Here is a 23,702-nt window from a genome sequence, read left to right as displayed (position 1 = left end):
GGATTTAGGATACATAAAATGAACCATGGAAAGAGAAGAAGGGAAGTCATTGATATCTTAAGGATGTAAAAATAAGTACTTTCAATTGTAAAAACAGAAAATTTAATCATGTGCTTTAAATAGATGGTACATACATAGGATTTGAATCACACATACATAGTTTCCTGATGAAGCTAAAGAACGTTGAAACTATTTTCCACTTTGGAATTGACTTCGTGCTCCTTTTCAAATCGCAAGTTGATTTCGCCGCCCAAATTGCCTGACATTGTGACCTGAGGATCAGATGGTCTCGCTTCTGCTGCTGCTCTTCCCAGACATTTCTTATAAATCTGATAACCTGCGTGCAGAGCAAATGAATAAAATGACTTAGGAGTCTCTTAAACCACAGAGCCTAGGACTTGCCAATCAGAAGGTTGGTGGTTCGAATCCCCGCAACAGGGTGAGCTCCCGTTGCTCGGTCCCTGCTCCTGCCAACCTAGCAGTTCAAAAGCACATCAAAGTGCAAGTAGATAAATAGGTACCGCTCTGGCAAGAAGGTAAACGGCGTTTCCATGCGCTGCTCTGGTTCGCCAGAAGCGGCTTAGTCATGCTGGCCACATGACCCGGAAGCTGTACGCCGGCTCCCTCGGCCAATAAAGCCAGATGAGCTCCGCAACCCCAGAGACGTCCGTGACTGGACCTAATGGTCAGGGGTCCCTTTACCTTTACCTTAGGAGACAACTTGAGTGATAGTCAAGGACGGAAATACTCAGTGCCCTCCCACACTGAGCTGGTTGTGTGGGGGGGTTGGGGGGGGAGGGCATATTCTGCAACAACATGTCAACATTCATGCTGGATTTATTCTGGATCCACCCATGCATAATTCCACTTTCTTCATTGTGCTGCAGTACTTGTCCAATGTTACTGCATTATTGTCGTCTGAAGGAGCACTCCTGTGCTATAGAGCAGCAAAAGCGAGATGCTCACACCTCAGAACATTTATAAAAAGTCACAGGGTTTCAACGGGAAGTTACAAGACGTGCACCAATTGGAAATGAACCGGTATGTTTGCCCAAAACCTTTTGCAGGCATAAACAGTATTGAAAACGTATACAGTGGTACCTCGGGTTAAGAACTTAATTCGTTCCGGAGGTCCATTCTTAACCTGAAACTGTTCTTAACCTGAAGCACCACTTTAGCTAATGGGACCGCTGTGCCGCCTCCGTGCAATTTCTGTTCTCATCCTGACGCAAAGTTCTTAACCCGAGGTACTTTTCCTGCATTAGCGGAGTCTGTAACCTGAAGCGTCTGTAACCTGAAGCGTCTGTAACCTGAGGTACCACTGTAACCACCCCCTGCTGTCATGGGCAATCAGCTGCTAAATACTGGGGAGCACGTAGAACCAAAGAACCACAGAGCTGGAAGGGACCTCAAGGATCATCTAGCCCAACCCCTTGCAATGCACAAGTGGGCAGAGGGCTGTTGCGCGCACATGGTGCTTTCAGGGCTTCTCAGAAGCATATGGCTGAGAAAAGGCTGCTCTGCTGGATAGACCTTTGGCCCGAATGAGTAGCTTGAGCTCTTCTTTGGTTCTCACTAAGGACTTCTAAATAAAAGTTTGTGCTTTTAACTCTCCACACTGGTTTTCCCTGTTATACAGAGGAGCACCTGTGTTTGCTACCAAATGTAAACTTGGCATAGGTAGCTGTGGCCAAAACTATATGCTTATACAGCCAGTAATATATGTGTTTATCACATCTATACTATACGTTAAAAAATGTAATGTGTGAAGTCTTTCTAAGGGATTTCATTAAAAGAAAGGGGGAAAAAACTAGTATAAATGTTCTTAATTGCATCCCCCACCAATTATTTCATCAGTTTGAGCACTTATTTAAACGTTTTGGATCAGCAATAAAATAAGAACATCTGGACCTCATCCAACAAAACAGTAAACAACAACTGCCCTTTTCCTATTCTGAATACTGCTTCTCTATACATAAACCTGTCTTTGGTACTCCCCAGTTGTTTTCGCTTGCCTCGGGGCACGTTTTTGAATGCAATTACCTACCTGAAACCATAAGGGATAAATTTAGCAACTGAAACGCGCTATAGATCACAATGGGTGGATATATCTGGATGAAATGCTGGAAACTGAAAGACAGCTGGAACACAGCAATGGGCAAGTTCATGTTCTGAGTTCCTGTCTCCACAGAAATCGTCCGACACCTGGAAGCAGAAAGATTTTGAAATTCTCTCACGGTCACTTCAGGGAAGATTCAACAGGTCCAAAAAGGTCCAAAATTTTTCCTCTCCCAAAATTGGCCAATTCCAGTCAGTCGGTCTAGGAGGATACCATGGTCAACAGTATCCAAGGCTGCTGAGAGTTCAAGTAAGCACAACAAGATTGCAGTCTCCCTGTCCCTCTCCTGCTACAGGTCACCCTTCCAAGTGACCAAGGCTGATTCCATTCTAGGCCTAAACCCAGACTGAAACAGATCCAGATAATCGGTGTCATCCAGGAACACTTTTAAGTATCCCTGCCACCAATCTTCCTGCCACCTTTACCCAAAATGGAAGGTTGGTGACTGGCCAATAGTTCTTACATTGCCTCCTTTTTAAGGAGCAACCCACACCACACCACCTCTTCAAGGGCAGCTGACGACATCTGAACATGCGATGGTGTGTTCACAACATCCCTGGAGCCACCAAGCCACCCCACATCAGCTTGGAAGCACAGAAGTCCAAGAAGCAAGGTTCTTGCCCACACCATCGGGCTGCAGTTCTTATTTCTTGTACCCTGGACTGAACTCTTGTGTTGATCAAAGGGCAGGCTCTAAGCAGTTCCTGCAAATAAATAACCAAGTTATCGGGTACCTTTGCCAAGACTGGCAGGTGAGACGGGCCAGCAGAAAGCCACCAAGGTAGCCAGTCACTGGGAGCACTGCCGAAACTATCAGAAGAGAGTAGTCCACAATCCAAGAACCTTGAAATGTCAGTAAGTAGGCTACTGTTGGGATTACCCATAGAAAGCCTCCAATGGTGCTTCCGACCTGTTACAAATGGACAAAGAGAAAGGTGGAGCATGTCGTTCCATTGGGTTTTCATCACTTGGCTCCTTCCTCCTCCTCCCAGAACCATCTCCATCAATTCTACCCTCATCCTTATGTAATCATACAGGAAGAGTTGGCATCTGAGACTGAGTTAGCATTTGCCATCCCGTCCATTTTCCTTTTTCCTTTCCTTTCCCCCTTTTAAAAATAACATCAATGGCAACTGATTTGGATTGTAAATTGCCTTGAGTGGACTGGCGGAAATAGGGTGAAATACATTGTACATATTTGCTTGCTTTTGTTCCGTGCAGGCGTTTTTAATTCCTCAACAGGATTTTGCCTCCCAAGTTTACCTTGAGAATGATTTGGGATTGCCTGGGCCACCTATACTTCACCCCAAAACCGCAAGCGATGGGTATAGCAAAGCTGAAAAGAGTTGTCCCTAAAAAGGAGAAGAAAAGGTTAGTGCGTGTCAAATGTAGGTATACTCAGCTGGTTGTTGGGCATTTGCAAAGTGCTGTGCAGGCGCCTTCTATATTTAACAGAAATGTCACCAACAGTAGATATTAAGGCTAAGAAGAGTTGCCCCTAAAAAAGAGAGGAATCAAATGTAGATCTATTCGGTTGTTTTCCAGGTGCTTGGAAGTACAGTGGTAACTTGGGTTAAGTACTTAATTCGTTCCGGAGGTCTGTTCTTAACATGAAACTGTTCTTAACCTGAAGCACCACTTTAGCTAATGGGGCCTCCCACTGCCGCCAGAGCACAATTTCTGTTCTCATCCTGAAGCAAAGTTCTTAACCTGAGGTAATATTTCTGGGTTATCGGAGTCTGTAACCTGAAGTGTCTGTAACCTGAAGCATATGTAACCTGAAGCATATGTAACCCAAGGTACCACTGTAATGCAAAAGGGGCTTTGAGAGACCACTTGCGCTCTGGGCCCTTGCCCCACTTGGCTGATAAAAACTACCAGGGAGAGGGGGACAGCTGGCTGGGCATGGGAGGTGATTAATGCCTCCTTGCGGGAGAGGATGTTCACTGCTTAAAAAACCCTCCCTGGACTCAGAAAGTTGAGGTAATTTGCAGCCAGTTGCCAATCTTTCCTTCTTGGGTGAGGTTCTTGGACCAGATCCAGGCCTGGGACTAGATCCAGGCTTGGGTGAGGTTCTTGGACCAGATCAGGGTCTAGGCCTGGTTTTGGCACAAACTGCTTTGGTCACCCTACAAGGTTATCTATCTCAAGAGAGAGACAGGGGAAATGTGTTCCTGTTAATTCTCCTCAACCTCTCGGCGACTTTAGATACCACTGACCATGGTATTCTTCCCGAGTAGCAGTCAGAGTTAGGAGTGGGTGGCACCACTTTGCGGCCGTCCCAGAGCTACTTGGTTGGTCGTTTCCAGAGTCCGATGCTTGGAGAGAGCTATTTGGCCCCATGGAGCTTTCAATGTGGGCTTCCTAAGCAGGGCTGGTTCGAGACATTTGGGCACCTGAGGTGAACCACAAAATGTTGCCCCTCCCTGCCAGCAAAGAAGGGACAATCCTGCCTCCTGAGACAGTCACCTCACCTTGCCTCGTCTCCCATGCCGTTTCACATCTACATGAAACCACCGCCTGAGTGGGGTCATCCAGATGTTGGGAGTACATTGTCAGCAATATGCCGATGGCACACAGCTCTGCTTCTCCTTTATATCTGCAGGTGGCGCTGTGGATGTGTCGGGCCATTGTCTTGTCTCAATAGCGGACTGGATGAGAGCCAACAAACTGAAGCTCAACCCAGATTAGACGGAGGCCCTGTTTGTGCATGGTTCGCTAGACTGGATTGATGGGAGGTTGCCTGCTCCTGATGGAGTTACATGTTGGGAAACTGTGTACATGCAGCTACTCACACAGAGTCAATTAAGGTTTGGCAGACAGCCAGAAGGCAATCTGAAGGAGTAAGTCTGCCTGGTGATAACAAAGACATGGAGACCGCTCCCTGATTGGTCAAGCTCTCTCAAGGGAGTGATAATTAATGACCTACTAACTGGAATGTGTGAGTTCATGAGTTCAGTGGTTCAGTGTGTCAGTGCAGGAGTTGTGAGACGTGTCAGAGAGAGCTAGCAAAAGATCTGTGTTCTGTTCCTGTAAATAGTCCACTGTATATAATAAACACCTAACTACAAGTTCCTGGTTCCTGCTTCGTCTATCCTGTCTGCAGCCAAGTCGCCAATTGCTTCCGTGGATTCTGCGTGTACTCTGCTAGGTCTGGCTAAGGTCCTGCAACTAGTCAGAAAGTTGCGAAACACCAATAGGTTTTGCCAGTATTACACTCCCCCTGAAGGAGCAAGTTCGCAATTTGGGGCTCCTCCTGGGTCCATTGCTGTTGCTTGGGGCTCAGGTAGCCTCATTGGCACAGAGTGCCTGCCTTCGGGTGAAACAGCTGCGCCCCTATCTGGGCAGGGATAGCCCAACTTCTGTCACCTACGTTTTAAGGCGAGCAAGAAACCTACCTATGGCCTGATATGGAACTGTGATGTCATCTTCAGATTCCCAGGTCCGTGTGCAGATAAAAAGGCAAAGAGGCATCATTCCGAGTGCAGCCATATTAGATAGGGCCGTCATGCTGATGCTGTAATAGAGTGAAAGAGACTTGGGTGGGAGCAAGAGGTGGTCTGCAGGCAACTTAATGATGTAATCTATTGTGACAAGCTCCCCAACAGCAGTGTGTGTGTGTGTGTGTGTGTGTGTGTGTGTACCATTCATATTATTACAGTGGTACTTCGGGTTACAGACGCTTCAGGTTACAGATGCTTCAGGTTACAGACTCGGCTAACCCAGAAATAGTACCTCGGGTTAAGAACTTTACCTCAGGATGAGAACAGAAATCGTGCATCGGAGGCAGCGGGAGGCCCCATTAGCTAAAGTGGTACCTCAGGTTAAGAACAGTTTCAGCTTAAGAATGGACCTCTGGAACGAATTAAGTTCTTAACCCGAGGTACTTATTTTTTCAAGTTATACACCTCTTGATTGTAAACACACACACACAGAAACACAAAAACCCTTCAAAGTGGTTTACCAAGTGATGGGTTTCCTACACAGGAGTTGTAGCTAATTGTGGTGGGCAGGACCAGAGGCAAATGCTAGTGGAACAACGCAGGGGATTCTTTTCCAGCCGGAACTTGCCGGAACTCAGTTCCTGCACCTCTCAGGTGGGCGCCATTGCCGTTATAAGAGAACAAGGGAGGCATTCGTGGCGAGTTCCCACACCTTTTTTTCTAGAAAAATAGTACTGGGTGTGATTCTTACCATTGTACAACAGAGTGCTGTGCAAAGGTCTCTCCACACAGACACACACACAGAGACCTCTATCCTGGCAAAACTCTCCTTTCCAAAAGGCATTATTATGATAGAAAAGGGTTTATACTGCTGGGGTGCAGTCTGTGTATTGTGCAAGCAGATATGGATTGCAGTCCTCTGAGGGCTGTATCACCACCCAGAGGCCAGCAGTAAAAGCTTTTGTCCACCTTGCAATATTTTATCAGTATTTTGCTTTCCCTTATAGGCGTGAGTTGAAATCATTCACTTATATGGGAGAAAATAAAGAGGCGTACTATTGAGTAAACCTGCTTTTCAACCCTGGTGGGGTGGCCTTAGTCGCCGAAAACTAATCCTAGCTTCATCTGCATCTTGAGCTCTGTTTCTTGGTCACACAGTAGTGTGACAGAATGTTGGAAAGTAGCTTCTAGAGAAATGAATGAATAGATTGAGAAAGGATATAGGCCTAAAGGAAGAGAATTCCCAGGTATTTGCCGTATTTTTATACATCAGTGACATTCATTCATTCCTTCATTCATTCAATGACATTAATTCCCACCCCCCGGGCATTTTGTTTGTTTTTTTGTTTGTTTCATTTTTACAGGCAAAAAGATACCCTGGTTATTACACTACAAAACAAACAGTACCTAACACACTTCTGTGAATCAGTTGTGAAACTATAAAACTACTACAGAAAGACTGATACAGCCAAATAGTCCAGAATCATTTAGCGTCATCTCCTGATTATATGGTACATAATCTTAAAGTCACAATATTAAAAATAAGAGGCCACTGCTTCACAAACATCTCCAAGTACATGTTCTGCACAGAAGCACATCCCCTGTCAACCTAATCCCTTTCAAAGCCTGTTGGCGAACATGGCCAAAGACGTCTCTGTAGCACATAGGAATGCTGGAGTGTAAGATCAGATATGTGCACACAACAGAAACATGTGGCATGACTTTTCTTGGACTGTGACACTTAAGCTTGCAGGTGCAAGACTGCACATTTGAATGCTCCCCAATGAGGAAAGAAAATAAAAAGCACATTCTGTGCTAGATCCAGGGCCAGATTGAGTTGGGTTGGAATCCATTGTTGAAATCAATGGGACAAATTAGGCATGGTTTGGATCCAGCCACTTGTACATGGCAACCAGCCTGCCAAGAAACAGAATTGCTAAATTATGCTTCTCTCCTTCACTATGTGCAGAAGAAATTGTATTGTGTTGTCGTACCTGAGATCCATATCTCCATCCACCCAGTAACTGACGTAGTTGGACAGGGAACCTCCAGGGGAACAGCCAATGATAAAGATGGCAAGCGTGTTGATTGACTTCGCAGTGAAGTTGATAGCCAAAATATAGGCTGTCAGAGGCATCAGCCCAAATTGGCACATCATCCCCACAGCGATGCCTGATGGCCTCTTGATGTGGCCCCACATCATCTTCATATCTGTAGCGCAACCCATGGAGAACAGAATAAAACCCATGATAATTGCTATCACAATGGGAAAAACCAGATCATATATTGTACTTCCATAATCTTGCCCGTCTGTATTGCCGCTTGTTCCGTTGTTAGTATACGGGATGCCACTGGAGTTGTTTGCCATCCTCTTTCCACGTTAGTCCCAGTCTTCTCCTTTGCAGTTGAGTGCTAGGAACTGCTGGAGTACATCCCATCAGGTTACCTTTACTGGGAATTGTTAATAGGTAACAACAGCACACACAGAGAATGCCTGTTGCCATTGACAACAGCAAGCCCTTACTAATCAGATTAACTTAGGGCCAAACGAGATTTGACATTTGTCATATAACAACATTGCGTAGCTGATTTTTGAGAAATGGTCAGTGCTGAGGATTCTAAGCTATCTTCTTTCTTCTTCATTGGCGATCACTCGTAGCCAAGTAAGATTGTCTTCCATAAACACGGTTTTAACAATGAGTCCGTAAGTGACTGTGGAGGCCAATTCTGGATCCACATGTCCTTCCACAGTGGAGACATTGGTTTCCGGGTGGGAGTTGATCACTGTATGGATTTGCCAAGCGTGCCTTCCACAACTTTTTAAAATAATTAGGTCAATAACGTCCTTAGGAGGACAACCAAATTTAAGCACAAATTTGACCCACAGCTGTGAGGCATTTGCGAGTTTTTTTGCGGAGAAAGTCCTGTTGCTCCGCCTTGACCTCCCTGCCAATTTAGATACAGTGACTGAACTGGAGGCCCCTCAACTGACTTCAGGTCCAGTGTTGGACCATTTCGATCGGATACTCCCTACTGATGTGGATAGATTCCTCCAAGTTGGTAGGCCCACCACCTGCCTCCTTGATCCGTGCCCGTCTTGGCTGATTAGGGAGTGTCCAGATGTTGCACGGACCCCCCTGGTTGAAATTATCAATTTGTCCCTTGACACGGGGACATTCCCAGGTGGTGTGTCCACTCTTAAAAAAAACTTCATTAGATCCCTTAGACCTATCCAATTAACGCCCAGTTTCAAATCTTCCATACCTGGGTAAGGTAATTGAGAGAGCGGTTGCTGAACAGCTTGGTAGGTTTCTGGAGGAAACATCGGCATTAGATCCATTTCAGTCCGGTTTCCGTCCTGGTTTTGGGACAGAGACGGCTCTGGTTGCCCTAACAGATGATCTCCGTAGACAACTGGATCGAGGCGGGTCAGGACTGCTGATCCTTTTAGATTTGTCAGCAGCCTTTGACATGGTCGATCATGATCTTCTGGACCACTGCCTCGCAGACGTGGGGATACAGGGCATAGCCCGTAACTGGTTGTGCTCTTTTATCTCTGGTCAGGGACAGAGGGTGGCACTAGGGACGGAAATGTCGTCGCGCCACTCCTTGGTGTGTGGAGTGCTGCAAGGCGCAATTCTCTCCCCAATGCTTTTTAACATCTTTATGCGCCCCCTTGCCCAGATTATCCGGAGCTTTGCGCTGGGCTGTCACCAATATGCTGATGACACTCAGCTCTATCTGCTGATGGATGACCACACTGACTCGGCCTCGAACACACTGACCAGATGTTTGGAAGCTGTGGCTGGATGATTTCGTGGGAGCCGATTGAAACTAAATCCTTCGAAGACAGAGGTCCTATGGCTAGGTCGGGATGGCATGGGGATGAGGGACCAACTCCCTTCTCTTGCGGGGGCCCAATTAGTGCCATTGCCTTCCGTTAAGAGTTTGGGTGTAATCCTTGACGCCTCCCTTTCCATGGAGGCGCAAGTTACAGCAACAGCCAAGGCGACATTTTTCCACCTTCGCCGCATCAAGCAGTTGGTCCCTTACCTTTCCTGCCCCGACCTGGCCACAGTGATCCATGCGACGGCCATCTCCAGGCTTGACTACTGTAATTCGCTCTATGCGGGGCTGCCCTTGAAGCTGTCCCAGAAACTCCAGCGGGTACAGAATGCTGCAGCGAGGCTCCTCACGGGGTCTCTGCCATGGGAGCATATTCACCCAGTGCTTTTCAAGCTGCACTGGCTCCCGGTGGAGTACAGGGTCAGATTTAAGGTGCTGATTTTGACCTTTAAAGCCCTTCACGGCCTAGGACCCTCGTACCTATGGGACCGCCTCTCCTGGTATGCCCCACGGAGAGCCTCAAGGTCCATAAATAACAACACCCTAGTGGTCCCAGGCCCTAAGGAAGTTAGATTGGCTTCAACCAGAGCCAGGGCCTTTTCAACTCTGGCTCCGGCCTGGTGGAACGCTCTGCCACATGAGACCAGGGCCCTGCAGGATCTGATTTCTTTCCGCAGGGCCTGTAAGACAGAGTTGTTCCGCCTGGCCTTTGGCTTGGAGCCAATTTGATTCCCTCCCTCTCTTTTTTTCCCTTTCTTTTCCTTCTCCTCCTGCGATGAGGCTACATTTTAATATTTTAATGTTCCATTATTTTAATGTTGTATTTTATTTTTGTTTTTAAGTTGTAATCATTCATCTTGTTTTTATTATTGCTTGTAAGCCGCTCTGAGCCCTTGGCTGGGGAGGGCGGGGTATAAATAAAAAATTATTATTATTATTATTATTATTATTATTATTATTATTATTATTATTAGCACGTTTCTCCCTTGCATCCTGAGTTTGAGTGTCTTCAAAGCCCATGACACCTTTGGTAAAGGCTGTTCTCTCATTGGAGCTCGCAGGCCAGTGTTTCCCAGTTGTCAGTGTTTATACTACATTTTTTAAGATTTGCCTTGAGAGAGTGTTTGAACCTCTTTAGTTGACCACCAGCATTACACTTTCCATTACACTTTTAAGTTTGGAATAGAGTAGTTGCTTTGGAAAACAACCATCAGGCATCCGCACAACATGGCCAGTCCAACGAAGTTTAAGTTGAAGAATCATTACTTCAACACTGGTGATCTTTGCTTCTTCCATTACACTGATATTAGTTTGCCTGTCTTCCCAAGTGATGTGTAAAATTTTTCGGTGACACCTTTGATGGAATCTTTTGAGGAGTTGGAGATGGCGTTTATAAGTGGTCATGCATAAGGTTGGTAGTACAATAGCTTTGTAAACAAGCATTTTGGTTTCCCTGCAAATGTCCTGGTCTATCAGGATTGTGGCCCAGCAGGAGGTTACTTTAATCCTTTACTCCCGGCATGATATTGATTGAAATGAGAGGCTCCCAAATTGTTACGCACAATGGGAAGAAAACTTGCATTGGCACCAATGGGACCTTTATTCCCATTGTAAGTAGCAGCTGCCTAGTTTCCATTATTGTAGCGGGTCCATTTTTAAGCCCCTATCCCCTATCTGGCTTAGGCTCCTCAAGACAGCAAATTATTTTAACGTCGGTCAGCTGTGCAATGCAAAGCTATGGGGGAAATGTCACATCTTGTTTGCCCTAATCATGATTGCAAGATCTGGATCTGTGGGGTGGGCTTCAAAAAATGGATGTTTTGGCTGGAAATATCATACTAGAAAAAGGTCATGACTGGAGGACAGGGATGGCTGGAAGAGGAGGTGCAGCCCACACGAAGCAAATGCCTCATTTATTTGTATCAAAGGTAAGACTTTTATATTGCTCCCACTTTGTCCCAGGCCCTGCCCATTTGGCCCTTAGAAAGTTGAATAGAGGAAAATATGGCTCTTTTTTACTGAAGTTCTCGCTCTCTTTTAATATTTTGAATATCATTATTAGCCTGTTTTAATAGTATTGCTATCTAAAGTCATTGATATAAGAAAAATTGTTTAAATCAAAGGCACAGCACACCCAGCTAATAAAATTATGGCAATATGGTGATGATAAATTCTGGAGCTTAAATGATCAAGTGGGTAATGTTTTCATGGCATCCCTGGGTCACCCCCAACCCTACGCAATTCTTCTGACCAGACTGGATCAACTTTCTTTATGGTGTGCAGTTTGCTGTTCCAACAGGGGTAAGGAGTGTCAGACCTGGGGCCAAATCTGGCCCTCTACTTCTCTTCATGTGGCCCTCAGAACTTTCCCTAGAACATATCTCTCACTGGCTCCATTTTGCACCCCAAGTACTTTTGTCTGGCTGGGATGAACTCTGATAACGCCTCTTGCTTGTCTGGGTGAAGGGGGTAAATGAGTGTTTGTACAAACTAGGCTATTCTCCAAAGGTAATATTCACACCTGTTGCCCCGCCCACTTTCCCATCTGCCCCGCCCACCACAGGCGTATGGCCCTCATAAGGTCACCCAGATGGGAATGTGGCCCTTGGAATGCAAAAATGCCCCTGCCCATCCCTGCTGTTGAAGATTGCATGAAGCAGCCCATTCCACTAACTGTGGTTAGGGGAAATTGTATGTGAAGCCTTCCCATCTCTTCCTTGCAGCTGGAAGAGAAGCGGAAGAAGGAACAAGTGAGACAAAAGCTCATGCATGCATTTATAAACCATTATTTATCATTACATCTGACCAGGACCATAGCATCGTTCTTTGTCCTGCCTTCCCTGCATTGACCACCATTAGGCATTCGGGACTGGTTTTCCAATTCGGTTTTTAATAATTTGAATTACGTTACTAGATACACATGATCTTATTAAGGCTGCGGAAAGCCCTTTGTTAGCCTGCTCACTTTGTGCACTGATGTGGTGAATAGCTTCTCTGTTGATATAACCACCATAAACACGAGTCAAACCTAGTTGGGACCACTTGGTGGCAGTGGTCTCCTTGCCAAATAGATCCTGCGTTTCAGTTCGGACTCCACTTGCTGTGCTAACTTGCAGTGAAGTTCAATCTTCTCAAGTCTTTGGCGTTGCAAAATCCTGTTGAATTCTATTGCTAAGATTAGGAAACAAAAGAGAAGAATGGAACAGGATTCTCATAGAAACATAATTCTTTAGACATGTAGACCATCATCATCATCATCATCATTAAATTGTGCATGCTGCCCTCCATCCAAAGATCACAGGGCAATTCACAACTTAAAAAAAAATACATACTATAACAAAAACCAAACCAAACCAAACTAAACACATAGCCTCCCTCAGACACATTTAAAAGGCCATAGGATGTTAATCAGCCAAACGCCTGATTGAAGAGAAACATTTTTACCTAGCACCTAAAGAGATGTAATGAAGATTCCAGGTGAGTCTCCCTGGGGACAGAATTCCACAAAGGGGAATCACAGAAAATGTCCATTCTTGTTTGGCAAACTTTCTTATCCCTAAGATAAAAACACAACATTGGGTTCTCACCACTGCCTGTAACTGAATATTTAAAGTTCTTTTGCAAATGAATATGGTACAAAATTAAGGAAGAGGTCACTGAATGCTTGTTTAGATTAAAGGTAGATCCATAGACTATGGAATTAAACCAATGGCGCTCTCCTAGCAGTAAATTCCACATATTAATTCTGTGTTGAGTAAGCAATTAAATTAAGAAGGAAACCCCAGCACCCTCCGGTCCACAAAGTCCACGTATGTACCTTGTACAGAAGGGATGGGCGCTTTCAAAATAGTTTTCACAGGCCTCAGGTGGAAGGGAGAGCCCCAACAGATGTCATAATGGAGAGGGTTGCTGATCTTTTCTGCAGATGCTAGCAACAAACGCCTTGTTAGTTCAGCAAATTCAAAACGGTTGTGCCTGAAATGTCAGCATTACAATTAGTGGTATGCATTTGGCAAGGGAATTCCAAAAAGTGCATATAAAATTGTGCCTAAATTGGTTTTAGAACGCTCCTCTTCCTCTGTTGCTTTCGCCACCAGAGGGAAATCCCTGCCAGTTACCTAATATGACACCTGCAAAAGGCTTCACTCAATATCTCCTCAAAAATCCATAATGTACAGGACGGAAAGACTGTTTGCTCCCCCTGTTCCATTCCTGTTTGCTTGACTTTGTCCACACTGAACACCTCTCCTTAAAGCATACACACATTTCACTGAATGCCAAGACTGGACACCCATTCTCCCTTCTGTTCCAAGCAGAACAGAGTTGCAAAAAAAAAAAAACCTTTTCTGTGTGTGAGTGCAACAGTGACTGACCTAGGTGTCTTTTTCCCATTGATGGAGGTGTGTGCTAATGGGAGGGATTTGCCCACATCATTTTATGGTCCTGTCTCTTTTTCTGCTCTTTTAGGTGTGCCGCCCATTTTGGGTTGTGTCACATCCTCACAGCAGCCAGTTTGTGACTAGTCCCCACAAATATTTGTCAAGATTCCAAATGCGTCCAGCAGCCTGGAAAGGATAGTGATCCTGTTCTAATCTGTACATGTCTCTGAAGATTTTAAGATAGAAGGGACTCTATTTGAACAATGCAGTGAAAAATACATACACTTTATAACCACTGTCTTTCAAGACAGATTCTCTTTTCTTCTTCCTGTGAAAATCAAACTCCATGATGGGTGGATGGTGCTGTGTGTTTACACCTGCACTTCAGAAACAGCTGGATATCCTATTGTGCTCACCTGTGATAGAAAAATAAGTGGAACATCTATCCATGCAAGGGCAGGAAAGAAGCTGCTACTAGCTTTAGTAAGTGGTGATTATAGCGTTAATGACCCGCCAGAGTCACCCAAGGGTAAAGGGTAAAGGTACCCCTGCCCGTACGGGCCAGTCTTCACAGACTCTGGGGTTGTGCGCCCATCTCACTCAAGAGGCCAGGGGCCAGCGCTGTCCGGAGACAATTCCGGGTCACGTGGCCAGCGTGACATCGCTGCTCTGGCGAGCCAGAGCCGCACACGGAAACGCCGTTTACCTTCCCGCTGGTAAGCGGTCCCTATTTATCTACTTGCACCCGGAGGTGCTTTCAAACTGCTAGGTTGGCAGGCGCTGGGACCGAGCAGCGGGAGCGCACCCCGCTGCGGGGATTCGAACCGCCGACCTTTCGATCGGCAAGTCCTAGGCGCTGAGGCTTTAACCCACAGCGCCACCTGCGTCCCTATAGAGTCACCCAACTTCCTTGCAAATGAAAAAGCTTTCAACAAATTGTGTATTGGGACATGGCAGGACCTGCATGGTCTGTCCATCTCATGGTGAACTATAATTTTCTCAGAGGCAAGTTTGTAGGTGCCCTATACTGCAATCCTAAATATATTTACTCAAAAGCAGGTTGTGCAATTGTTATAAGGTCTCAAATATAGAATAAATGTGCACAAGGTAAAACACACATGCGTAAGTATCTAAACCACATGTCTCGAATAGTGCAGGAGAGCAATGCTGAAGCCATCTTGACCCCAAACATTTCCTCTGTGAAGGAAATATCTTGGAAAAACCTTTCCCAGTAGTTCTTTTCACTTACAAATCCTTCAAACCATGTCTTAAGAGCATATTTTGTGTATGAATAGGGTAGGCCTGTGACCTGGATTCTAGAACTAAAGTATTTATTTACCGTATCAAAAGGTGGCCAGGTAATGGAATCAGTAAAACATTGTCAGTTATCTTGGCAGACGGGAGACATGTGTAAGACTCTTTGGCTGGTCTTTGGCTAAGGGGTTGGGCAACTATTAAAAAGTTATTGTCTGCCTTAGGAGACTCAGTCCCTTGAAGAGCTGGGCAGCAAAAGCCAAACCCCATTTTTTCCTATAACACTATATTCAGTGGAACTTGCTCCCTAAAGTGTGTTTAGGATTGTAATTATAAAGGCACTTGGGGTCTGTATAAAACAATGAACAAAAGTCTGTCATGTATTATAAATAGCTTAATTAATTTTCCTGCTGGGTTGGCAATAATGGTTCCCTGTTGTGTTTGCTACTCACTTTTTTCATAATCAATGATGGCCAGCTTAGTAACTTTCTCTTCCCCCTCACAGGTCCATTTCTTGTGAGGATCTTAATTTTTGCCCTCAGGCCTGTCCTGTTGCCTCTGACATTTCCCACAGGTTTGCTTCTGATGTAATAAAGAGTATTGTATTTGTAAGGCATATGGCTGGAGGCAAATATGCTAAAATAAACTGAGGTGATACTACAAACTGATATAGGTCTATTTATTACTTTGTCATACATTTCCCTAGAAAACTGGGGCAACGTTACCAAGGTTTATTTGAGGCTCCACTTTGCCAAACAACATAAATGGCACCAACTGATGTTTAATGACCAATGTTTTATAGTGTTCTGATGTTAGTAAGGTAAAGGGACCCATGACCATTAGGTCTAGTTGTGGCCGACTCTGGGGTTGCGGCGCTCATCTCGCTTTATTGGCTGAGGGAGCCGGCGTACAGCTTCCGGGTCATGTGGCCAGCATGACTAAGCCACTTCTGGCGAAACAGAGCAGCGCACAAAAACGCCGTTTACCTTCCCGCCGGAGCAGTACCTATTTATCTCCTTGCACTTTGACGTGCTTTTGAACTGCTAGGTTGGCAGGATCAGGGACCGAGCAACAGGAGCTCACCCCATTGCAGGGATTCAAACTGCCCACCTTCTGATTGGCAAATCCTAGGCTCTGTGGTTTAACCCACAGCGCCGCCTGCATCCTCTGTCAGATGTTAGTATTGCTTGTCTATTTGTTTGTTGTGGATTGTTCTGAAGAAAAAAAAGTTTTCCCTCTGAGCGGCTTTACAAACACATAAAAGCAAAATGCAATTGATACACGAACTATAGATAGACAGATGAAAATATATGCAGCACACATTTCAGATAAAGGCAGCATGAAATTAATTACATCAAGGATTAGGAATTTCACAAAAGTCTTGGGATAATAAAAAGGATTTTGCCTGGTGCTAGAAAGATAACAAAATAATCGCCGGGCCAATCTCACTGGAGAGAGCATTCCATAGTCTGGGTTTCCCACCAGACATTTTGGCACCTGAGGTGAACTATGAAATGGCTTTTACCCCACCAGGGAACAAATGGGGAGTGAAGATATACGCCGGGAATAAGAGGTGGGTGGGAAATAAAATCAACCTTACCCAACAGTAAAAGTGGGAAGACTGTACACGGGGCAGAAAGGGGCCTGCTCTGAATCACAGAGGGTGGGGTCCTCTGCCATCCCCCCCCCAGGGATAGAAGGAGGCCATCAGCACCTCCATATTGGCTTTAGAGGCGCCATTGGGGAAGGGCTGCTGAGGAGGCAGCAAATCTGGACACCAAGGAGTGTGTGGCAGCCATCGCTGCCACAGTGGCAGCAGCAGCAGCAGCAGCAGCAGCAGCAGCAGGTGCAGGTGATACATTCCTTGGAGGCCAGACCTTCTGCCCCTGTAGATCCTGCCGCCTGAGGCAGTTGCTGCACTTTGCCTCATGGGTGGGCCAGGCCTGATGTCACCACTGAGAAGGTCCTGTATCTCATTGCCACTCCCTTAACATTAGTGGGGGTGCAGAGGCAGAGCCATCTTTAGCATATGCGGCGTTGGAGTGCAAAAAACTGCCCAGTGCCCCCATTTGGGGGGGGGCAGGCCAAAGTTGTTGAGCATCTTTTGGGGGGGGGGCAGCTCAGAGTTGTTGAGCTTTTGGGGGGCACGCAACTCTCTCCCATGCCACTGCGGATGAAGGGAGGAGAGGAATAATCCCCACAAAGGTTTGGGCGGGAAACTGTGCGCCTCGTGTGAGCAGTGTGTGTGTGCTGGGCGGGCCTCTCGATGACCCACCAATCCCAGGGGCGCAGGAGGGTGGAGGGTGGACCGGCTGCCTCAGCGCCCACAGCAGAAAAGCCTGTGGCGCTCCGATGGGCTCTGCTCCACTCGGCAGCGGCTGTCGGCTGGCCTGGCTCTTCAATCCCCGAACTCCAAATCTCGACCCCAGACTCTTGTCCTGGCGCCCCTGAGAGCCTGGTGCCCGAGCGCCCCGCACCCCTAGCGCCTATGGGTAAGCCGGCCCTGGGCAGAGGTAAACCTCAAAAGATAATCTTCAGGGAGAATTAGAGGGTATCCAAAACAGAAAGTACAGAAAGAATGGAAAATCTTTAAAGAGTATTTGGAAAAGCATTACAATAACAAATATCTCCTGGCAGAAATAGAATGATCCTTGTAAAACAACAAACTTAATGTTTTTTGATATCTGACAAAAACAAAGAAAGAAATACAGTAATTTGGAACTGTGTGTGAAAAAATTGTAGAAATAATAATACAATGAGTCTAATCAGAAGCAAAATGTGTTTGTTTTGTTTTGTGTTGTTTTTCTTCTTTTCTTTTTCCCCCCTCTCCCTTCCCCTCTCTCCCTCCTCCTTCTCCTTCTCCTTCTTTCTCTTCTTTTTTCTTTCTTTGGGTTTCCCTTCTTGGTCTTTCTCTTTTTTATATGTTAAGAAAGAGATAAAGAGATAAAAGTGTAATATGAAAACCTCAGTAAGTTAAAAGTGATGTTATGTAAAAAAAAAAATATTACTATTTATATATTGTTAAAATTTGTTAATTGAGGAATTGAGGTAGCAACTACCGTGGTTGGGTTTTTTTTTCTTTGTTAATGTTGAATTCTAAATAAAGTATCATATCATCTAAAAAAAACAATCTTCAAAGTATAGAAATAAAGGTAGATGATCCAAACTGACAGGGTTGTATCCCACCTCGCCCCCTGTCCCATTGCGAACTTCTCCCAGCAGCAGCACATGGGGAAGAGCCTCTTCTGGAGATCTTAAGGCAATTAAATAAAAGGTTCTAGCCACACAGACTATTCCACTTCCCATCAAAAACCCTTTTTATACCCTTCAATACTTCTAACACGTTTATGGAGCGTGCAGTGGCGTAGCGCGGGTTGTCAGCACCCGGGGCAAGGCAAGCAATTTGCGCCCCCTAACCCGTGGATTTGCGCCCCCTAACACTAACCCCCCAGATGTTGCGCCCGGTGCGGCCGTCCCTCCTGCACCCCCCACGCTACGCCACTGGGAGTGTGTGTTTTTTAGGGGGGAGGTTTAAAGAAAGGGATTTGGGAATGGGTTGCAGGTTTCCCCTGCAAGGATTTTCTATAGTTCTGCAAACCTCGGGATTTCTATTTGAGCTTTGCTGATACTTCCCTTGTGCTTGGATGGAGTGATGGTTTTGAGACACCTTTGAGCTCCAGCTCTTGCCAAGCCGGGTGGTCAGTTGTGCCCATACAACACAGCAGTGTGGATCCATTTGTTGCTTGCTATATGAGGGATGCGGGTGGCGCTGTGGGTTAAACCACAGAGCCTAGAACTTGCCGCTCAGAAGGTCGGCGGTTCGAATCCCCACGACGGGGTGAGCTCCCGTTGCTCGGTCCCTGCTCCTGCCAAGCTAGCAGTTCGAAAGCACGTCAAAGTGCAAGTAGTTAGATAGGTATGCTCAGGTGGGAAGGTAAATAGCGTTTCTGTGTGCTGCTCTGGTTCGCCAGTAGCGGCTTAGTCATGCTGGCCACATGACCCGGAAGCTGTACGCTGGCTCCCTCGGCCAATAAAGCGAGATGAGCGCGCAACCCCAGAGTCGGCCACGACTGGACCTAATGGTCAGGGGCCACTTTACTTTACCTATGATTGAGATCTCCACAAAACCGTCTTTGTCATTTTGCTTTTCAGTCTGCTGCCCTCCACGCATATAGCTTGAGGTGAGGGTGCTGGAGAGAAAGAGAGAGATGAGAATGAGACTGTCAGCCTAATGGAACAGAACGTTCAAAATTTCTGTCGGCCCCAAGTTGTGCCAGTGAAATCTTTGAAGTAAGCCAAGAGATGGATTTGTTTTGTTCCCAGTGCTGTTCCAACAAAGGGCATAACATTGTCCAAAGTGGCGCCTCGTCCCAGCTGGAAGGGGAGGCTGAAATTCCTAACGGAAGACATATTTGAGTAACTTTGCTGCTTTGAGCAAGCACACATTTTAAATTATGTATTGCGCTGTTGACACATCCCAAAAATATTGCTGCCTTCAGCATCTCTTCATAGCTGGCTGTATGAAAAGAAAGCTGTTAAAAGCATGGGGTTTAACTTGGAAATACTGAAGCTATTCTAGCCTTCCAACAGGTTGCCTTAAATACAGTAGATGTTGTGTAATTACAGTATATTTTGATGATATGCAATGTCCACTCTTTATATTCAAGAGAACTTTACTATCAAAAGAACTTTGCTTTCATAAACATATAACTGGGAAGAACATATCTACAATCTCATGTTTATTCACTTTGTTCCTTATATAGAGCACAAGTTTCTCCCTACAGTGGTACCTCGGGTTACATACGCTTCAGGTTACATACGCTTCAGGTTACAGACTCCGCTAACCCAGAAATATTACCTCGGGTTAAGAACTTTGCTTCAGGATGAGAACAGAAATTGTGCTCCGGCTGTGCAGACTCCCGCTGCCACCACATGATTTCTGTTCTCATCCTGAGGTAAAATTCTTAACCTGAGGTACTATTTCTGGGTTAGCGGAGTTTGTAACCTGAAGCGTCTGTAACCTGAAGCGTCTGCAACCCGAGGTACAATTGTATTCCATAGGTTTTTGTATCCATTCTTCCTTTGCTGGGACTCCTGCTTCTTTCCATTTTGGGGAAAGTGTTAATTGTCCCACACTGCATTTTAAGTCACTTCCCCCCCCCCTGCATGCACCAGAGAGGGAGGGAGTGGGGAAGTTGTCGCCTGATGCACACGACCTGATTTCCTGAAGCCAAACTGCTATTCAGTGAAACTGACATACACACCTCAGCCTAACCATAGCTGAGATTTTGGAATTGGATGGAAGCTGCTGTGAGGGAAAGTGCCTCAATCAGGTGTGTTTCTGAAGAAACAACAAAAAAAGGATTGTGGCAAACGTCATGCGCACTTGGCTTCAAACACCAGCAGTGGGAGAGCACGGGAGCTGGAGCAAGCAGTAATGTGTACATTACCCAAGTGGTATCTGTCACTGCCGGGGATGTTTGCTTTTTTGAGCTCAAAATAAATAAACAATGTTTATTTAGACCAGCTAATGTACAATGCAGAGTTGCCACCTTCTTATTACTTCTTTTAAAACAGATTTACTATGCCCATATTGGTGCCTCTCTCCTTCCCCACACCTCCCAGTTCATAAAAGAGGAACCTTAAATTGGGGATAGTTTTAAACCAAGGTTGCCCACACTCGGGTCTCCAGCTGTTTTTCAACTACAATTCCCATCATCCCTGAAGACTTGTCTTGCTAGCTAGGGATGATGGGAGTTGTAGTCCAAAAACAGCTGGAGATCAGAGTTTGGGAAACCCGGGTTTAAACTTTGGAGTGGGGGAAGCACGGAGGAAAAAGGCTAAACCCTTGGGCCTTTGTGTGAAACCCTGAGATAGGGCAGCATGAGCAGCTGGAAAACAGGGGGCCTATTTTGACCTGGAAACTTTGCTCTTGAAGCCGGGTAGGGTTGCTTCATGGGAGGAAGGGGTATTCTGCACATGCTCAGGAGCACTTTCCATAGCTGAAGTTGAACACTGAAAACCAGTGTCAGGCTTTAACCCCCGGTGAACTTTGCTTAGCTTAATGCAGTGTGTTGTTGTTTTTTCCTTAAAAAAATGTTTAGGGGTGCTCTCATTTTGACTCAAGAAAATCACCATTTTCGGGAAACATAAATACAGGAAATGGACAAAAGTACAAAGATTCATAAAATGTTTAGGGGTATGCCATTAAAAAAAATCACTGGCTTAATGAAAGTGGTGTCCTTTCCGGAGCATGCTGTTTTAAGTCTCGCACTACCCTCCCCAATTGCCTTCTGTAATTAGAATAATATTTAGCGCCCCGTTGGAATTCCCGGGTCTCGAACTCTTGGACTTGCCGGGTTTTCAGTGCCGGCGGTGCTTCGGGTTTTCCCGGAGACGCTTCGGCTGCAGCGGAGAGGAGGGGGCGGGAGGAGAAGACCGCCTTCGGAGGGGGGCGTGGTCAGAGCGAAGGAGGCGGGACCTGCAGCCCCTGGAGCCGCTCTCTGGTTGTCACTTCAGGCCAGCCAATCCCGCGGCCGGCTCTTGAAGCCCGCATCTCTCTCTGTCTCTGCCCGGTGCGATGAGGCTGTAGAAGCTGCAGCAGCAGCAACAGGTTATGAAGGGCACAGAAAGCAAGAAAGCGAGCGAGTAAGCAAAGCAAGCAAAGCACAGCCTCCTCTCCTGGCTCTCTTCATCTGCTGCTGCTGGAGGGGGAGGCCGGTCCAGGCTTGGCCCCCTCCCCTCTTCGCTCCTGATGGGGGTTGCACGGCTGTAGCGGAGGTGAGAGTCAATTTCCCTACCTCTAAAAGATACAAGGCACTCAATGAGAAAGCTCTTTCAACAGCAAGCAGCCGTCCATTTCTGCCTTGCAAAAGCTATGGGGCGCTTTATTTCTTTATTTTGGGGGGTGGGGAGGTTATCGACTCAATGCTTGTGCCGCTTTGAAAGCAAACAGCAACAACAGCCAAAAAGTTTGGGTTTGTTGTTTTGTTGTTTTGCTTTTTTTTGCAGAGAGTTTTCCGGGGCTGTCAAGCTGTTAATCCCGTCAAAAAGTGTGTGCTGTTGGAGAATTGCTTGTTTTTAACAAAAAGCAATGCAGGGGCGATTCAGTCGAAGCTGCAAAACGGTGGAAAGTGCCTCGAATGACTCTGTGTGTTTGTGTGCGCGCGTTATTTGCCTGTGCGTTTTGGTGGTTTGAAAGACCAGGAGAAGGGCGGGGTGGGGGATGCTGAGCAGTTGTCTCAATGATTTGTTGTTTTAGTTGTTTATTTACTTAAATGTTTCCTCTGCCCCTTTGGAAACTTCGGAACCGTTTGCAACAGAAAACGTGCATCCCTCTGGGACAAGCCTTGCTAGCAAATGGAAGTATCCCCTTTGCCTTAAACTATCCAACCAAAACTATCTAAATTATGAGTTACAGTTCAAATGCTCTTTTCAAAATTTTCCACAGGGTTAGTAGCCATGGCAGACCGTTACTCTGCAAAAAGATTAGGTGTTGCTGTATTGTTGTGTCTAGGTATATGCACTATGCATTTGATTTTGGGGTTTTAAAGAGTTTTTGATATTCTGTAACTGAATAAAAAAAAAGGTGGCCTTTGCTCCTTCACTCAGTGTGTGTCTGAAAAAATACGGGCATATCCGATGCTGGATAGTAGTGTGCTGACCAGTTCTGGTGCACACATTGCATGATAATACAGGGTAGTGATCTAGCATTTGGTGTGTGCCTATATATGTGTGAACCAATTGTGTAACTTTGGGGTGTGGCTCCAGAGCCTCAGGAGGTGTGTGAAGGACTGGGAGTTTGTCCCAAGTCTAGATATGGCTAACGTTGAGGCTATTATGTATAGAGTATTTTGCATTTGCACATGGATTCATAGAATTGTAGAGTTGGAATGATAATCTGGTTCAACCCATTTTAAAACAAAATCTGGGAAATGGTCTTTAATCTGTGCTTGGGGTAGAAATGTGTTGCAAAACCGTCTTAAAATAAAGCTGAAAGCTGAAGTGAGCTCCAATAATCCACCAGCAGATGAAACGGGTACAGGGTTTTTTTTATTGTTGTGTAATAGTTGTTGTTTATGTTAACAAATGGTTTGTCCTGCATTTATTTTTTTAAAGTCATTTCTACAAAACTGCGTTAAACTTTGGCCACTAGAGGCCGCTCATTCAATCTCGCTTCAGCCAAGGCTCCATCTCACACACTAGGAATTTTAACGTTCTTTGAAGTTGCAAAGTGGACATATAAAATTCAGAAGCGACTCAAATATACCTGCTCACCGAGAAGCAACCAAAGGCTTGCCAAAGAGCAGATAACTCATTTTGAGATTTGAGCCTCCCCATGGAGCATTAAGCAATTCATTTCCATTAGATCTGTAGCAAATTTAGTTACAATTTCTATGCACACACATTTTTTTTTAAAAAAAATGGATCTGCACAATAGTGATCTGAAGGCTATGGGAGGTGCATTGTGCTATTCACAGATGATCCTCTGAACATTTGGATAATGTTCAGCATTGGCTCGCATGGGGGTACAGTCGACTTTCCTGATTCATGAATTGGCAGGGTCTTTAGTGTGGTGGCTCCCGTCATGTGGAACAGTCTGTTTTATGTTTTCCAAGTATTCTAAAAACTTTTTTGCTTACCGAAGCATTAGGAAAGACT

The 23,702-nt window shown here is 45.6% G+C and overlaps 3 protein-coding genes across 8 annotated transcripts in view; 1 reads left to right on the top strand and 2 right to left on the bottom strand.

The window, feature by feature from the left end:
- Positions 1 to 157: 157 nt before the first annotated feature.
- On the bottom strand, positions 158 to 5,679 carry SLC10A6 (solute carrier family 10 member 6). 2 transcript variants are annotated; one of them, XM_083756953.1, is made up of 5 exons: positions 5,518 to 5,679; positions 3,383 to 3,471; positions 2,854 to 3,029; positions 2,048 to 2,205; positions 158 to 337 (listed from the first exon to the last, which is right to left on the bottom strand). In XM_083756953.1, exons 1-5 carry the CDS (start codon positions 5,627 to 5,629, stop codon positions 174 to 176), a joined length of 699 nt encoding a protein of 232 aa, XP_083613079.1. In that variant the 5' UTR covers positions 5,630 to 5,679; the 3' UTR covers positions 158 to 173. The 2 variants fall into 2 exon arrangements, 1 of the variants encoding a protein (XP_083613079.1); XR_014568371.1 differs by lacking the exon at positions 3,383 to 3,471.
- A 6,599-nt stretch (positions 5,680 to 12,278) lies between these two features.
- LOC310853099 (uncharacterized protein C4orf36 homolog) lies at positions 12,279 to 15,635 on the bottom strand. Its single transcript, XM_083757262.1, has 4 exons — positions 15,494 to 15,635; positions 14,071 to 14,203; positions 13,226 to 13,383; positions 12,279 to 12,579 (listed from the first exon to the last, which is right to left on the bottom strand). Exons 2-4 carry the CDS (start codon positions 14,133 to 14,135, stop codon positions 12,437 to 12,439), a joined length of 366 nt encoding a protein of 121 aa, XP_083613388.1. The 5' UTR covers positions 14,136 to 14,203; positions 15,494 to 15,635; the 3' UTR covers positions 12,279 to 12,436.
- Positions 15,636 to 21,487: 5,852 nt separating this feature from the next.
- AFF1 (ALF transcription elongation factor 1) overlaps positions 21,488 to 23,702 on the top strand; it is a 144,801-nt gene continuing 142,586 nt past the window's right edge. For 3 of the 5 annotated variants that reach the window (XM_083756354.1, XM_083756351.1, XM_083756361.1), the window contains exon 1: positions 21,488 to 21,821. The gene's annotated coding sequence lies outside the window, so the exon portion shown is untranslated. The remainder of the gene's footprint in view (positions 21,822 to 23,702) is intronic. The other 2 variants (XM_083756365.1, XM_083756358.1) reach the window with 1 other exon arrangement.

This window comes from Podarcis gaigeae (genome assembly GCF_964106915.1).
Source record: "Podarcis gaigeae genome assembly, chromosome: 9".
Classification (NCBI taxonomy): domain Eukaryota; kingdom Metazoa; phylum Chordata; class Lepidosauria; order Squamata; family Lacertidae; genus Podarcis; species Podarcis gaigeae.
The sequence above is the reverse complement of the archived record's forward strand: the minus strand, read 5'-3'. Positions and strand labels throughout refer to the sequence as shown.